The sequence below is a fragment of the Solanum stenotomum genome, chromosome 3, assembly GCF_019186545.1.
Source record: "Solanum stenotomum isolate F172 chromosome 3, ASM1918654v1, whole genome shotgun sequence".
In the NCBI taxonomy this organism is placed as follows: domain Eukaryota; kingdom Viridiplantae; phylum Streptophyta; class Magnoliopsida; order Solanales; family Solanaceae; genus Solanum; species Solanum stenotomum.
Genome location: NC_064284.1, coordinates 49265450 through 49284436, shown reverse-complemented (window position 1 = coordinate 49284436; position 18987 = coordinate 49265450). Strand labels below are relative to the sequence as shown.

At 39.1% G+C, this 18987-nt stretch overlaps 1 protein-coding gene across 1 annotated transcript; it reads left to right on the top strand.

Annotated features, from left to right (window-relative positions):
- The first annotated feature begins 13241 nt into the window (after positions 1-13241).
- Positions 13242-14239, top strand: LOC125859006 (uncharacterized). Its single transcript, XM_049538759.1, has 2 exons — positions 13242-13633; positions 13777-14239. Exons 1-2 carry the CDS (start codon positions 13242-13244, stop codon positions 14237-14239), a joined length of 855 nt encoding a protein of 284 aa, XP_049394716.1.
- The last annotated feature ends 4748 nt before the right edge of the window (positions 14240-18987 follow it).

The window sequence follows — 18987 nt, the reverse complement described above, 5'->3', positions numbered from 1 at the left end:
GTCAATAGTAAATATTTAACTCGATAGTCGTTATAAAAATATGGGATTTAAATTAAAATAAAATAAAATAAAATAGAAACAATAAAAAGATTGCTTTGAACTAAGTATTTATTTATATTCAGATTATTAAAAGTAACTAGGAATGTGTTCCCCATAAGCTCATAACGCAGTAATCTTAGTAATCGCAATCCTTTCCTAGTGTATTATATGCAAAGTGATAAGTTAGGTATCTCTAAATCCTTAATCCGGCATCTAGAGAATTTCACCCCGCACCTTGATCCGGCTACGTGTGTATAATTTACTAACCCTTACCTTTACCTCATATTAGACGTCATAATCGATGTTTGGCTTAGTTATTACTTCGCACCAATCGATACTAGCCTATTAGATAGTATCCCACTAAATCTATGTTGATAATTCTTTTCTTGTTGATTACCTCCTTGATCCGGCAAGTAGCAACAAGGTGAGTTCTAACGCGTGCACTCGTTAAAAAGACATTTAAACGAAAGAATTATCAATGCATGCAAAACACTATTCAAGAATTGCTTATTTACTATTCATACATTGTTAATCGCTCATGGTTCCCACAACCCTAGTTATGAAAGTTAGTTACTCATTATCTCAAGAACACAATCAAAATTTATTAAAATAAACATGCTTGTGTTAATCATAAAAAGTTAGGAACAATAGCTAAACTATCTTTTATTAATCACATACAAATAAATAATAAAGCAGAAGAAAGAATAAACCACAATTCTCCGGCCTCCACGGCGGCTCTTCCAAAGTTCCTAAGCTAGAAGAAAATTTATATTCGGTCTTGTATCTTGGTTCTTGGCTCCCCTCCTAAGAATAATTTTTCATCCCCTATTTATAGATAGAGAAACCCTAAATAAAATAATTGAGTTCAAGACAAATTAGGAAAATAAAACCCAATTAAATTGGGTTTTCCACTGTACGCGTATTACTGGAATTTCACGTTGCTCACCGCCTTTCATTCTAATATGAGCCATCTAGCTGCTGACACGTGGCAGCAGTAGTACCCAATTTCAATTTGCAAATTGTTCGCAGCCTTTTTCCTCATATATACAAATATATTATTTTATTAAATTTAATCCATTAAGCTGTCTGCTTGATTTCCTTCTTGAACCTTCCATCTTTAATTCGTTTAAGCTTCAAACTTTTCCAATTTTCCACCAATTTAATCCTACAAATAAAATGCCCAATTTAGCATAATCCATCAAGTTAATGCTCAAAAAGGACAAATATAAATAATAAATGTGAGGAAATAATGATTAAAAATATGTATTTTTAGCCTCACATCAGTGGTGGAACCTGAAGAGTGAGTGGCTCTAGATGAGCTAAGGGCCTTACTGGCGACCGGAGATGTAGGAGCCTGGGCATCCACTGTAGTGGATGGAGGGGCAGTGCCATGAACCTATATCTGCTTCACATCTGCTACAAGGTCATCTCCCAACGGTGGTACCTAAACCTGCGGCTCTCTGCGAGGTGCAGCTACATTGGCCTCATCCCTAATAAGGCCTCAACGTCTTAGTTGCCTAAAGCAACAAATCACAATCTCATACTAGTAGGGATGAATCCCTGCATAGCTGGAGGATAAGGAACGGGAAAGGCAAGGTGGTAGTGGCCTTGAAGGCCCTCTCATGGATCTCCGCAACCAATATGCGGGTAAAGTTGATCTCGAGCCCCGCTACCATAGCTACAACCATCACTACTCGGTCCCATGTGACCACATTGTCTGCCTAAGTAGGGGACACACGATTCTGCACTATCAACTGGAAGAATTCAGCAGTAAAACTTAGCGTTGCCTTCTTGATACCCAAGATCAAAGTTCGGACCCACTCTGGGCACTCTCCATTTGTAGCAATATGATGTGCTAACCACCTCAAAAGTGACTCCCTCTTATCGGCATTTCTCTGAAATGCCCCACTCTGAATGATACCCATTCGATAGTCGAACACTATTGTATTAATAAGCAGAGTGTGGTCTAGGCAATAGATAAACCTGTGGAGGGTGGTCTCGAAGATGTATATTGTCAACCCCCGTACGATTGTGGCCTCAAGTGGAGGATGAGTTGCGGGCTTGGGCCGCTTAGAGATGGATTCTCTAATGGTGGCGGCATATGAAGCGTAGAACTCCCGTACAATCTCATCGATGTATGTGCCTGGGGTCTGTGTCATCCACTCACACTTGTGCCGCCGGAAGAGCTCCTCAATGACTGGAGCAGTGTGGAGGCTACATGTGAGAACCCGACACTCCTCTGTGACTAATCTGGCCATCATGTCGTGCTTATTCAACTTGCAAGGATACGTGTAAATATGGTACTGTCCCTCCACACACCACCTATTTGGCTCTGTAGCAACCGCTGGAGGCTCAGAACGAGGGGGTACTAGGGTATCTCCTATACTATCAGACTCGTATGAAGAGGCGGTGCTACCGTTAAGGCTGGAACCGGAGCTGGATAGGGACTCTGAGCCAGCATGTGATCCGAATGGTGTGGCCCCCTTCTCAGACTGGGGGCAATGACCACGTCAGAGCTCACCTATCGGGCTTGGTTTCATGTAGTGCGTGGAGCATTGGGGGAGGTGGAACATACTCCCCATCTGTATTCTCATCGAGCAGCCTCATAGTGGGAGCAACAAATTTTGATTTTCCCTTGGTTGCGTAGGACGGAGCTTTCTTTGGGGCCATGGTACCTGTGGAAGCTTAGTTAGTACAGAAATAGTGCAATAATACTCATGGAATAATTTTAGAACAAGTGTCAGACCAAAGCACCATTTCAAAAAATATTCTAGACATTAGCTGAACTCTCGACCTATGGTGGGTACCAACGGTCCATCGATGAAATGATTGCCCGTGGGTCCCCTCTGTAGGTTAGAGTACCCGAAATTGGGTCTCTAATGTGGGAACCAGGGATGTACAGAACGATCCTTCGATGGAACAACATACCGTAGTCCACACCGTGGTTCGACACTTGGTGAAAACTCTGTGTGCTACTGGCCCACGGACGCAACCTACGATTCGTAGAATGACCTACGGTCTGTAGACAGGGTCTCGTGGGTAAGTTTTGTGCCAAGTTTTAGAACTTGTTTCAATTTAATGCCTTTTCTTTCAACAATTACAAATAACTTAGGCCTACACTTGCATTTCAATATGTAATTTGGTAGTTAATCATCCTTAGGGTCTCGTTGACATAATTCTAATAGATTATCAATTCTAAACTGATGAACCCTAAGTCAAAACTTCCAATTCGGCCTATTACTAGATTTTAGTTGGTTAAAATTCATAACACACTCACATACCGTCATACCAAGGGTATTTCCAACTACAATTCTACATTTAATTAGAAGAGTAACAACCCATGGTCAAGTTCATCGATGTGATTTCAATTGAAACAATGAAGTGATTCAATGTTTGGGAGAAATCTGGTTAATTTACTAGTAATCATCGATGAGGAGTGTGTGTTGCAATAAAATTCGTGACCCTTTGCTAGCTTTCTGACACCGAACCAGGACTGTGGAATCTTTTAAGGAAGAAGAGTAGAAGTGGGGATGATTTGGGAGAGAAAATGGAGTTTATAGGATTTAGGTAATTGAATACGGGAGGGATCTGGGGGATTGATTGGTGATTTTAGGTATTTGGAGGGTTGGAAAACGGTTGGGAGGGAAATTTGGATGTTGGGGGTGTTTTTAAAAAAGGCGAAATGGTCTGGTGAACCCTTATACTTGTATCAGTTTGTATTATGAACCCTTTTACTTACCCCTTTGTCATCTGGACCCTTAAACTCAATAAAACACAATTTAACAAACCCCTCTGACCATTGACCAAGCTTATGTGTCATTAGATGTCTGAGTTGGCAAAAGTGTGTAACCACACATGCCTATTAAGGCGAGTGAGGAGCATTTCTACTTAAAAAAATATTTAAAATTATAAAAGAAATATTTTTTTCAAAACAATTAATTAAAAATATTGTCTTCTTCACCCATTACTCCTCCTTTTCAACCATATCCTTCCCTGCCCAAGCCCTTTTTCTTTCTTTTCACAATCTGCCTTCATCTATTTAGATGATCCTGGCACTTTCTTGAGTCCACCAATTTACAGACGGAGAAAGAGAGCGGCGCCGGTGGTGCTCGTCGAACACCACTGATACGCAGTGGAAGGAGAGAGAGGTGCAGCTGGTCAACGGAGAGGAGAACGAGGTGGGTGAGGGTGCGAAGATCTAATCATGGCAGTAAAGATGGTAATGGTGTGCAGCAGAGATGAAGGCGAAAATGGTAATGGTGTTTGGCTAGATCTGGTGCGATGGCTTAGGTTGTTGATTTTGTGGAGGTTGGAAGAGGAAAAGGAAAATGGTGATGATGTGGGAGAGATTAAAGCGGAAGGAATACAAGTGGTCTCGCCAACAAAAATGGCGATGGCGGCGACGGCTTGGGCCTGAAACAGTGGAAATGGAGAAAATGTATTGGTGTTTTTTTTTCACAACAAAATGTATTGGGGTTTACTTTAAAGAATATAATTAAATTTTTATTATTTTACCTTTAATTAAATAATTTTGATTAATAATTTTAAAAATAATTATGACATGACATTAATATATCTGATGTGGATATGCCATGTCATTTATGTAAAGGAGAGTGAGCTACACACATGGTTGGAGGGGTTTAAAAGACTCATTTTGATTGAGTTTAAGGGTTCAATTGACAAACGAGTAAGTAGAAAAATTCACAATACAAACTCGTACAAGTATAAGGGTCCACCAGACCATTTCGCCTTTAAAAAAAGGGGTTTTATTTAAAAGGGGGTCCGGGTCGGGTCAGGCAAACCCTACTTTTTGATCCACGAGACCCCGTCGACGGTCCATGGGTCGACCTACGGATTGTAGGTCTGGTATTTAGGTCACTCTAACACTTAGAAAATTTATAAAACTTACTCGGGTTCTACGGACGCCATTCGCGGTCCGTCAATGGACCAACAGATCGTCGATGGGGTCCGTAGACCACTACACAACTATTTTTCTGCAGATTTTGTCTTTCGTCCCTGCGCACGTAGCAACCATCAGGACTTTGTTCTTACATTTTCTGGACACATTTTTTAGATACGGACCCTATTCTATAACTAGCCAACACTAATACAAAAATAAAACACCTATCTAAAGAGCTACAAAAATTAAAAAAAAAAAAAAAAAAAACTCCTAAATCGAAAATAAAAACCTATAGTTGGCTGGATTGTACATCTTGGGTTGCCTCCCAAGCAACACTTGATTTAACGTGGGGGCACGACACAGACACCTTGATTACTCAGACTTCATCGAGATAGTAGGCCTCAATCACTTCTTGCACACTCTCTGATTTCCCCATGTAGACCTTTATCCTCTACCCGTTCACTTTGAACCTTGTTCCCTTCTTGTTCTCGAGCTCGACCGCTCCATGTGGAAATACTTGAGTGACTCGAAATGGCTAGGTCCACTTGAACTTGAGCTTTCCAAGAAACAATCGCAACCTTGAGTTGAATAAAAGCACCAGATCACCCAAAACAAATTCACGCTTTTCAATCTTTTGATCATGATACTTCTTCATCTTCTCCTTGTACAAGACTGAACTTTCATATGCTTTTAGGAGAAACTCATCAAGCTCATTCATGTCATTAACTCTTTGACTCGATGCGGCGCCCCAATCCAAATTCAACTTCTTTAGCGCCAACATGGCCTTATGATCTAGCTCTACCGGAAAATGGCATGACTTCCCATGTACAAGTTGGTATGGGGACATACCTATAGGAGTCTTGAATGTGGTGCGATAGGCCCATAGAGCACCATCAAGCCTTCTTGACCAGTCCATTCTGTTGGCGTTCACAGTCTTTGCAAGGATTTGCTTTATCTCTCTGTTTGACACTTTAACTTGCCAACTAAACTGCGGATGGTAAGGGGTAGCTACATTGTGACGGACTCCATATGTTTTGAGTAACCCCTTAAATAACTTATTACAAAAGTGGGAACCTCCATCGCTGATAATCGCCCATGGTGTACCAAATCTGGAGAATATACTCTTTTTCAAGAATGCGGTGACACTCTTACCCTCATTGTTTGAAAGAACAATTGCTTCTACCCATTTCGATACATAGTCAACCGCAACAAGAATATACTTCATCCCATGTGAACTCACAAATGGACCCATGAAGTCAAGGCCCCAAACATCAAACAACTCGATCACCAATATCAGATTCACAGGTAGCTCTTGCCTCTTTGAAATTCATTCATCTCTTTAGCAACGATCACATGACTTGGCGAAATTATGAGCATCTTGGTGGATGGTAGGCCAATAATACCCACACTGCAATATTTTATGAGCAGTACGAATACCACTATGATGCCCACCAACAGTCGATGAATAACATTCCTCTAGTATACTCATCATCTCAACCTCAGGAACACAATGACGAATAATCCCATCAGCACAAATACGGATCATCCCAAAATAACTTCTTCACATCTTGCATAAACTTTTTCCTTTGATGAAATGACAAATCTGATGGAACCAGATCACTTGCCAAGTAGTTAGCAAAATCTGTTGAACCAAGGAATAAGATCATAAGAAACAGCCAATACCTGTTCGTTTTGAAATGAATCCTTAATTTCAGCCCCATCTCCTAGCTTGAGCATAGCTTCTTCCTCTAATATAGACAACTGATCGGCAACTTGATTTTCTGCCCCTTTCTCTCTTTTACCTCAAAATTGAACTCTTGCAGCAACAATACCCATCTGATGAACCTCAGTTTTGCATCCTTTTTAGCCATCGGATACCTTAATGCAGAATTGTAGTATGCACTATGACTTTAGTACCAAGCAAGTAGGATCAAAATTTCTCTAATATGAAAACCACAGTAAGGAGTTCTTGTTCAATCACCATATAGTTCTTTTGAGCCACATTAAGCACTTTGCTGGCATAGTAAATCAGATGAAGAATCTTCTCTCGCCTCTGCCCAAAACCACACCAAACGCCACTCCACTCGCATCACTCATCACATCAAACGGTTACCCCCAATCCGGTGAAATAATGATAGGTGCAGAAACTAGCCTTGCTTTCAACTCTCCAAATGCTCACAAACAAGCATCATCAAAATCAAACTTACACTCCTTTTTGAGCAATTTGCACAATGGGTGTGTAATTTTGGAGAAATCCTTCATAAACCTTCGATAAAAGCCTGCATGCCTAAGAAAATTCTAACACCTTTAATAGATATAGGTGGTGGAAGCTTTTCTATTACCTCAACCTTAGCTCTATCAACCTCAATACCCTTCTCAGAAATTCGATGACCCATAACTATCCCCTCTTTCACCATGAAGTGACATTTTTCCCAATTGAGCACAAGATTGCACTCTTCACACCTTTTCAGTACCTCGACCAGATGCATCAAACAACCATCAAAAGAGTCACCTAGCACAGATAAATCATGCATAAATACCTCAATAATATGCTCCACCATATCTGAAAATATCGACATCATGCAATGCTGGAAGGTTGCTAAAGCATTACACAACCCAAATGACATCCTTTTGAAGGTGAATGTCCCATACAGACAAGTGAAGGTGGTCTTATCTGTTTCTTCCATAGCAATGGAAATTTGATCATAACCCGAATACCCATCAAGAAAGCAATACCAACCCTTACCAGCAAGGTGATCCAACATCTGATCCATGAACGACATCGGTAAGTGATCTTTTTCTGTCCAGACATTAAGCTTGTGGCAGTCCATGCACACTCTCCATCCCGTCACTGGCCTCATCGAAATAAGCACATTTTTTGCATTAGGAACCATAGTAATCCCACCTTTCTTAGGTACACACTGAACAGGGCAGACAAAAATACTATCTGTGATGGGGTATTTGACTCCAGCATTAAACCATTTAATGATTTCCTTTTTCACGACCTCTTGCATAGGTGGATTTAGTCATCTTTGGTGCTCAATACTTGGCTTGCTGTCGGCATGATTTTGATTTTATGAGAACAAATGCTAGGAGGAATCCCAATAATGTCCGCAATAGTCCATTCAATAGCCCGCTTGAACCTCTTCAACGCAGAAATCAATGCCTCTACTTGTACCTTATTCAAATAGAACGCAATGATTACCGGTAAAGTGCAATCTCTCCCCAAGAATGCATACCTCAAATGCAATGGTAGAGCCTTGAGCTCTAATTTTGGAGCTTTTTCAACACACGGTTTTGCCGGTGGAGAGTCGCAATTCTTCATATCTAGCTCCAATTTCTTTGGCTTGGAACGAAATTCAAATCTATCAAGTGCATCAACTAACTCATCATAATCTTCAGTTGATGAATCCATGATTTGGACTCATTTATGGCTCTATTTTGATAGATTTAGTGTCCTCAAATGCATATTTTGTCTCAATAACTGATGAAAATCCTTGAGTTTCAGGTATTTGGAGTTAGAGAACAAAGCATATGCACTATTAGGCATAAATGAACAAAGCAAGCTAAAGGAATGAATAAATGAAGACCTGATGATCGATGATGTCAATCGACGAATCGTCAAATCGCCAATGTCATTCGGCGAGTCACCAAATTGCCAAGATACCGCCTAAAGTTACAGAATGCTGGAGCTAAAATGGGGGCAAATTCAGCGAGTAGCAACTATATTTGGCATTTCGCCAATCTAGTCGGCGGAGGACAACCAGGTCGCCAAAAGTACTAAAGAAGATTCAAGCAAGTGTTGATCGGCGAGATAGAAGGATAAAGGAAGAATCATGGAGTCATTCGGCGATCCCGATCGAGATCGCCTAAAGTTACAGTAGCCAGACCAAGAAAAAGTGAAAAATGAAGGCAAGATGAAGAACAATCGGCTATTCGTCGATCTGTCAGTGACACCCGACTTACTTCACCGAGTAGTCATAAGCAGTGACACTTTAGCCATGTTTAAATTAGTTTTGGCTAGAGAGAGAAATTCTTTCAGAAAAAAGAAAGGAATTAGTTAGAGAGAAAATACTACCAAAGGGTTTAGGGAGTGATTCTTAGCAAGATTTTGAGAGAGAATTTTGTAAGAGAGGAGATTATCAATTGATTTTCATCTTTAATTCTCATTTTGTGCCCAACTATGGGAGTGATAATTGATTTTGATTCTTTCATTTTTGAGATGAGTGGCTAAAACCCTTTACTTAGGGTTTTGATCATGAAGCCAATTGTTGTATTTACTTATTGGGTGTTTGTTATTTTGCAGGGAATGGTGTTGATTTGAAGTGGGTCTGAGTTGTTGCTGTGTTTCAAGGTTGAATTGCGTGACTTCGTGTGTCAATTTCAGTGTTGTGCACTTGCTCAAGAGAGAGGTGTGGAACTAAGGTGACAATCTTAGTGTCCTTAGTAGTGGGTTTCCTTGGTTTCAGCTCAAGAGAGTGAAACAAGTAATCCATCCTTCATATTCAGCTCGAAAGAGTGAATTTGATGGGGGTAAAGAGCTGGGCTTCTTTCGATTGGTGTTGAAGTTTGAGAGAATTTAACATAGAAAAGGTATTTGTTCGAGAGAAAGTTACTTTATATATAGTTCATCCTACCCACAATAAATTATCCCATTATAAGCAGTAACATTTATCTATTTCGTTGAGATTCCATAATTGGCTGATTAATTCCCCAAGCTTTACCCTACTATTTGATTGTGTGTATTCAAGTGTAAATTTGGGATTGATAGGTAAAACTTGAAATTTGAGAGTTGAACATTAATTGTGCAAGAATTGTTTGGTTGAAGAGGTTGTCATTGTACTTTGATTATTCAATTTGAAGAAAGTACTGCTCCCTATGGGATTGACCCCAACTCATGTAGTTGGGTTATTATTGAAATGACCCAAAAGGTTCTTAAAAATGTGCTTCGGAAGTTACCGGAAACTTGTTTAGCTGTATATAAAAAGATCCGTTTCGTTTTTCGAAAATCCGACTTCATATTCTTGTTTAGGGGGTCAAATTGAGTGGGAAATGGGTCTAACCCAAATTTTAGAGCAACCGTATCAAAATCCGAAATTTCCAAGTGAAGCCTTTTTCGAGGGTCTACTTTGGAGGGTCATATCTCCTAGCACACAAATAATTGGGTGGCCCATAACATATCCATGGAAAGCCCTTTGAGTTAGCTACCTAACGCACTTCGTTTCACCTCATTCGGAGTTCGGACGAAGAAGTTATGCCCATTTTCGTAAAATCTGTCCGGCAGGAAATGCAATTTCCAGTGAGCGTTTTTACTGTTCACCCGCCTCATTTTTTTTTCTAAGTGTTGGACCATTTTTCCAAAGGGCATATGTTATTTCCTATATACCATTAGTTCAATTCCCATCTCTAAAACATTTCCCAAAACACCTCTCCCATACTTAGACACATTTTCTCTCAAGTTCTCTCAAGAACCCTAATCCAAAACCTTCCTCAAGATTGAAGAGACTCTTGCTCCAAGTTCCAAGCTTCCATTGAAGACACTCTCAAGACCTTCATAAGAACTCAAGGTATGTGGTGTTGAACTCATGGGTCCTTCCACCCATAGTGCCTAGACTCTATTCTACTCACTAATTCATGGTTTAAGTTAAGATTCATAAATTAGTCTTGTTCTTTGTAATAATTTCCTGCACATTGAATTTTAAACATGAAAAGTGATTGTTTTGAGCATGTTGTGACTCTAGAACTTGAATCTAAATTTGGAATGGATGTGGAGATTTTCATGTGGTATTGTGGGTGTTAAAAGGTGTTGTTGTAGGTTGTTCACTGGTTTGGCTGCATAATTACTACCCTATTTTCCATGCTCTTTGATTCCATTACATGCCTTCAAGGTGTTTGACAAAATGTCCAACTATGGAGAATTGATGAATCGATGCTTTAAAGCTTGAGTTATGAGATGTATGGCAATCCAGAGATGTGTTGATGACAAACTAAGCTTGTGTATATGTTCATTCCATACGTGAGATTGCATTAGAGCCTAATGGGAATTTCCTATATAAAGTGTTGCATGACCATGCCCGGTCCGGGGGAAAAGAACCGGACAACCATGTGAGAGGTTTATATCTCACCACCTAGGATGCTTGGGGTGTGACCAACATCAACCATGTGAGAGGTTTATATCTCACCACCTAGGATGCTTGGGGTGTGACCAACATCAACCATGTGAGGGGTTTATACCTTGCCACCAGGGTGTCCGGGTGTGAACGGCATCCCCCATCCTAAGTTGGGGTTATAGATTGGTTGGATCATGCATACACATATGATATCTACTATTAGTATAGATTTACTTAAACATGTTTTGACTTCACTTTGATCATGCATCCTCATATTGTTATTCATAATGCCTATGAAACTATTTCTTGTATTTCGATTGTGTCCTTGTCTATTTTTGTGTTGCACCCCGCATACTTAGTACATTCCAAGTACTAACGCATATTTTGCCTACATGATGTCACCATGTAGGGACCGGAGCTACTCTTGATCCTTCTCTCCATTCACGTGGCTAGTACGGTGCTTATCCGAGTTTGTTGGTGAGACCTCAATGATTCGAGGGCTATGTTATGTTTCCTACTCCTATGTTTTGAGACTTTAGCTTGCAATTGTATTTTGACTATGAGGGGACCCGGTAGTATGTCATGGCCCCCGTACTATCTATGTATGTAGAGGTGTGCGTTGGACAAGTATTTTGTAAATGAGTTTGACTCTTCTTCTATGATGTCTTTTTGAAATGGTTTGCCGTTAGTCCCTATTTCCCGTTAATTAATGTTGATTGTACTTCCGTGACCGATGAAGTGTGATGACAAGTTTGAGAGGCTTGTTTGGGGTTCCTTCGGGTTCCTAATTCGCCATGTCACGTCCAGGCCCTAGGCTTGGGTCGTGACAATTATACTGACAAACGATCGTTGGCGTTCAGTATTGGTTGAAATGCCTTGATACGTTAATCAAAATGGTGCCGCTACCAGGGAGTAGCGTTACTTAGAATTCTTTGATTGAAGATTTGACACTCTCAATTTTGTTGGCTGTAGTTGAATTGGTTTTGGCAGCTTTGTGTAAGTGTTGGTTGGACTACGTAGAAGTGAACATGAGTAAGGAAGAGATGAATGACAGTGAAGCAGGTCATCGAGATGGTATAGAGGACATCAATAGTGTCTACAACCCAGCTCAATCGTGTGGAATGGGTGCAATTTGCATCCCACAAACTGATGAGAATGCGATGTATGAAGTGACTAGCACAACTCTTCATCTTCTCCAAATGAGGGGACTATATGGAGGGCTAGATTACGAAGACTCGCATGAGCATTTGAGAAACTTTACAGAGGTTTGCACCCCTTTTTCATTCAAAAATGTGTCTCAAGAGTCAATTCGGCTGCGGTTATTTCCATTGTCCTTAATGGGAGAAGCTAATAAGTGGTTAGCCGAGTTACCAAACAATTCCATTACATCATGGGAGGAGCTGGTTATAGCATTTAACACAAGATTCTTTCCTCCATCAAGGATGATGAAACTTAGAGACAAAATTCAAAGTTTCAAGCGACGGGAGGGGGAACCCATCCATGAAACGTGGGTGAGATTCAAAAAGCTCCTACTTTAATGCCCAACTCATGGGCTACCAAACGATTTTTTACTTCAATATTTCTATCGGAGTCTCGATTCGATTACTAAAAGAGTGGCTGATCAATTGGTACCAGGAGGAATAATGTTACAATCATTTAAGGTGGCTTCATTTCTTCTGGATGACATGACTAGAATAAACCAAGTGTGGTACACCAAAGAGGATCAAGTTTCTCCATTTCATTTTAGATTAACGCAAGAGCAACTTGGAAAAGAGAACGAGAGGGATGATAATATCAAGAAGATGTTGACCCAAATGGACGTTCTACAAGAGCTCATGAAGGAGACATGTGAAGTGTTTAAAGTTGAGGAGGGTTCTTCTTATGGTTACTCAAGGCAGGTGCAAAATCAATTTTGGAACTCCAAGAGATATGAGGAGGGTTTCCACCCACGCTCTCTACAGCGAGGCGGAAATCAAGGTTGGAACTATAATAGGGGAGAAGAACAAAGGATATACTATCAAGATTGGGCTGAGTAAAATGATTATTGGAGGAGGGAAGATGATTACGAGGAAAACCATACTCACTCAAGTGAAAGCCCAAAATCAAAAGATAATGCGAGTAGTCCCCTGTTGAATGACTTGTTGTCACACATACTTGACAAAGTTCAAGGTTCGGATGATTTGTTGAAATGGATGAAAGATGAGTTTTCATCATTGAACAGTAAAGTGAATTATCATGCCAACGCCATCAAGACACTTGAAGGCCAACTGAGTTTATTATCAGCTCAGTTGAAACCAAAAATAATGATAGAAGATGACGATCGAGAGTTGGCTGTGGTTACTCTAAGCGGAAAGGTAGCAATAGGTAATGTGATGGAAAATGAAGATGTTCAAAAACATGAAGAAGGTGAAGGCATGGAGGAACAAGAGTTGCTTATTCATAAAAACCTTGCCAAAGAACCACAAAAGGAAGTGGAACAACACGTTCAAATTCCTAAAGTCATGCAACCTTTACCCAAAATACCTCCACCATTTCCCCAATGTTTAAAGAAGAAAAATAAAGATGAGAAGTTCAAGAAATTCTTGTCAGTGTTCAATATACTATCAATCAACCTCCCCCTAGTGGAAACATTATTGGAAATATAGGGATATGCCAAATTCATGAAAGATTTGGTCACGAAGAAGAGGAATTTGGATTTTGAGATAATTGAAGTTTCCATAATTGCAGTGCAATTATGACTAAGGAGCTAATCAAAAAGAGGGAAGATCCTAGGGCATTCACCATTCCATGCACCATAGGCATGCTCCAATTCGCTAAAGCTTTATGTGACCTAGGAGCAAGCATCAACCTAATGCCCTATGCGATATACAAACAACTTGGATTGGGTGAACCGAAGGCAACCACAATGAGACTATTGATGGCAGACTGTTCAATCAAACATCCCATGGGGATACTATATGACATCTTGGTGAAGGTCGATCGGTTCATTTTTTCGTCTGATTTTGTTATTTTAGATTGTGAAATAGAAGCTGAAATTCCCATTATTTTGGGAAGGCCATTCTTAGCAACTGGGAGAACATTGGTGGATGTTGAACGTGAAGAATTGAGGTTTCGGGTGAACGAAGATGAGGTAACTTTGAATATTTGCAAATCCATGAAACACCCAAGTGACATTCATGTAGCATCTTGATAACGCTCAAATTACCCTCAAAACAAGTTTGAAGAGTAAGCGGTCATCGTCAATAAAAGTACCCAACTAAGAGTCATGGTCGAATCCCATAGAGAACAATTTATCGATAATTGAAAATATAATGAATGAGTAGTACAAGTTTGAATCTAACTCACTATATACACAATTATCAAATTAAGAGCGATTCTGGTAACTAACAAAAGATTTGGGCAAAGACAATATCCAGCATGGGATAATTGGGATGTAGAAAATTCGGAACTCAATACTCATTCAACGATCCAGTGCCATCTCAACACATGCAAATCAATCGAAGGTAGGCTAGATCATTATCATTCAACACTCATCTTCTTTTGGTCTCAAAGTGCTTTATCACGTAATATCCTTTCGATTTTAATCGTGTTCAACAACAATACAATCTAATACCTTAATCTAAACCCCTATTTTCTAGAAAGTTTAGCATTCAACAAAGTAAACCTACATTATCTCCTTTTCTTCTCAAATTTATGAATCAAAGCCGAAAATGATTAGTAACCTAATTCTTCACTTCATGGATTTGCTTTCAAGAAACCCATGTAGATCGAAATCTAGATTCGAGCTTGCACTCTCAAATCATACATTAAAGCATGAAAGTTAGATTAAACCCTAGTCATGAAAGCAAGGAATCACATAGAAAAACATAAGAATAAGCAATAAAGACCCAAATTAATTGTCTATTTCTAGCACAAAACTCCAATCTTGATTAGCAAGTACACCTACAATTCTAGAAATTTAAATCAAGGAAAGAAGAAGGGAATAAGAGATTTTACTAATAAGAACACAATCTTCAAACCCAAATGTAAATTGTGAGGCAACTTGCCTTCAAAGTCTCAACCCAAATTGAAATCTACAAGTTTTTCTCTACTCTAAGCTAAGAAAATGAACTTCTCTTTATTCAATTGATATGGAACGTATGATGTATCTTCAACAATGACAGTTGGTGAGAGTAAAAAGGGTTTTTGAGGTCAATTTGGTGAAATTCTCAATCTGCCCAAGTGCTAGGTGTTTTACCCTTTTCAGTCGCGATAACTAACTTATGTGGCCACGATGAGTAGTATCCCTGAGTCACGTGATTGCGACCACGCAATCAGGAGATCTAAATTCTTGTGCAACACAATTGCGACCTCTGCTTCACACGATTGCGATGAGTAAACTTCTATCAATTCCACTTTGTCCCAATTAACTTTTTCTTGCGTCAATTCTACTTTGTTTCTTCAAACATCTTCTAAATCTACTCTCCATTTCATTTTCCTAAAAATATGAAGAAAACCACATTAAAAGCAGTAATTCTAAACTAAAGCAAGAAAAAATAATTATGGTAAGAGCCTCAAATAAGTGATAATCCACCACTCATCAACACACCCAAGTTAGAAACTTTGCTTTTCCTCAAATAAATAAAATCAAAAACACAAGAGGCTCTCATTTCAACACACATCATAAATCAATTTCACCTTTTTTTTAATCAAGCACAAAGGAAATGGCTTTGGTTGGTACTAACAAATAGTCCATATGCAAAAGTTTCACAAAATAATACCCCTCATTCTCATGGCATATTTTCAAAAACCAAGAATCATTAAGTAACAATAACTCAAACTCAAGAACTGACTCAATTCACTGTAGTTCTTTTTCATACTCACTTGACTCAATTAGGAATTTTTAAAATCACCACTTTATCAACTTACGTGTCCTCACAAGGAAATAAATGTCCCAACACACTCACAAGGTATTAACAATACAAGGTACAAAGATGCAAACATTCACACTCATAACAAAACATCTCATGAACACAAACGTCACACCATAGGCTTGCCCATATTGTCAATCAAGATTGACTCAACTTTATCCAATTGGAAATCTCAAAGTACTTTATGAATCTTGTAATGTAGGCTTGGGGAAGGTTAGGATATCATTCAAGTATAAGTGACTACATGTAATGACCCGTAAAATGAATAGTTAAAACTAGAGCCTAACTAGTGTGTGTTTGAGTTAATGTGAGGTTTGAGGGTATAAATTGTTGTCCCAAGCTATTGTTGAGGGGTTTAGGGGTTAAACATCAAGGTAAGACTCCCCAAGGATCACCCAAGGTGTCCTTGATGAGGATCCTAAGCCTAAACCCCAAAACCCTAAGAAAACCTAAAAGTTGTTTTTTTGGGATGACCTGCGGATGTGGACCTACGCCTCGTAGGTCCATCCACGCCCCATGGATGGCCTCCGTAGGTCAAGCCCCCAAAATGTGAGTTGCTGAACCAAACCACGATTTACCATAATGGCCCATGGTCCCACCCACAGTCCGTGGGTGGTGGTTCGTGGGTCATGACTGTTTGCTGTCAAATGTCTCAGCCAATGTGAGGGCTATTTGGTAATTCATTTTAAGTTGAGTTTAGTTAATGCATGGTTTTTATTGGTTTATTAAAGTATTTTAAGAGTTTTTAAAGTATTAAACGCTATTTTAGAATTCATTATCTCAAAACACCCCAGAGTTAGAAACCTCTCTTCTCAAAAGTTCTCTCTTTAGAAACCTCCATTGGAGGTAAAGGATTCAAGCTCTCAAGGTCAAGTCTTCATATTTTTCAAGAGATTTTCTTGGATTTCTTCCATAGAAGGTATGGTGGTCTTCATCCGTGACTTAGTTTCTTTCAAGGAGCCAATTTCAAAAGTAATTTCAAGTCTCCAATGTTTTCCCCAAAGCCCTAGTTTTCAATCTATGCATGGGTTCGATTCCAAACGTTTTTCAAAGGCTTTATTGCATTGAATTATGAATGAATTGTGGATTTAAAGATGAATTAAGATTATTTCTCCCTTGAACCCATGATTTCCCCCAAATTCCTAAATTGTGATTTGAGATTGAGAACTCATTGATCATAGAAGTATGTTGATTTGTTTATGTTATATTGGATTAATGATTGAATCATGTCAATTTCCTTATCTGTTGTAGTATCTTAGATTTATGGGTTGATGTTGGTTCATAGCCTTGAAAGGCAAGTTCATGAAGGATCTGTGAATTACTATGATGTGAAATATGTATGTGCGATCTCAATGAAAGTTTTATGATCATGTTTAGAATAAAATAATGTTATGATTGAAAGCATATTCTCAATTAACACTCATGAATGGTGATGATAGAATGTGAAAGTTTTTCTTCTAGATGATGTATATCTTGAATTGGTAGGCTCTTAGCATCATTTTCTTGAATGAATGAAAGTAATGTGAATATTGTATCTTGAATTGGTAGGCTAAGGCATCCTTTTCTTGTATTGATGAATGTGATCTTGAATGAAGTATCTTGAATTGGTAGGCTAAGGCATCCTTTTCTTTTGAAATAAATGTGTATTGACTTAATGATCATGGAATCGGTAGACCTAATGTTGGTAGCTCTTTCATAAATGACTAATGAATGTAATGATTACTTAGAATCAGTAGACCTAATGTTGGTATACCTTTCCTAAATGAATGATGAAGTATTCTAGGCTATGACATGATCCGGTAGACCTAATGTTGGTAGCCCTTCATAGTGAGTCTAGAAACTAATGTGATGTTAAACCTTGAAGCGGTAGACCAAATGGTGGTGGCCCTTTCTTGTGTGAAATGATGAACCTTGAAGTGGTAGACCTAATGTTGGTGGCGCTTTCTTGGGAAGTCAATAAGTTATCCTTATAATGTACCTTGAAGTGGTAGACCTAATGGTAGTGGCCCTTTCAAGTGTAATGTACTTTGGGTCGGTAGGCCTAATGTTGGTAGCCCTCTCTAGTACAATAATGTAATGGAAATGAAACTACTCTATGGGAATGTAAGCTAAGTACCGAGAGGATATGGTAAGATGGAAGTTCTCCCTACGTTAGGCTGGATTTCAATGAACATCTTTCATATCCCATAACTATATGCTCGCATAGGTCCTAGCTAGTGTATCCACTTAAGATAAATGTTACTGGTCTTACCTTAGGCAAGTAGACCACCTCTTTACGGTGTGGGGATTCATGACACCGGATTCCATATCTAGCTCACTTGGTCTATGTCGGCTAAACGCTTATTCCCATCATGTGAGATGTGCATTATGGTTTCTTGATGAGTTCTATGAAGTGTGGGTGGTAGTATGGGATGTCATCCATGCATTGCACAAGTAGGCTTTGAGAGGGCTATAGTTAGTTCTCTAAGGTCTTAATGACTAATGTATGAAAGTTCTCTAAATGAAGTTAATGAAGAATGTTGACTCTTATATGCTTAATGTAATGATGCATGCTATACTTGGATTGTATTAGGAGTTTCTTCCTTGTCATACCTTATGTAATGTTTATGTCTCTTATGTATGAGTATTGTATGAAGATGGATAAGATGAACGGTAAGTTCACTTTTGGTGGCCTTAATGTGGTATCTAGTATGGATGGTGGTATGGGACACTATTCATACATTGCACAAGGCATGGCTTGGGGTTACTTGAGGTGAAAGCTTAATGTAATGAAATGTCATGTATGTTGATTATGTTCAAATGTGAAGAAATGACTTGTATGTTGGTTATGGTTGTATATTATGTCTCTTATTCTTATGTTCATGAAGTTTTCTCAAATTGGCATATATCATGATTTTCAAACAAAATGTCCGTTTTAAGCATGTTTTTGCATGCCTATCATACTTAGTACTTAATTGTGTTAACCCATATATCTTCATATTTTACTACAACTGTAGGTTCCGGCAAGTGAGTTGCTTTCTCTCAAGTT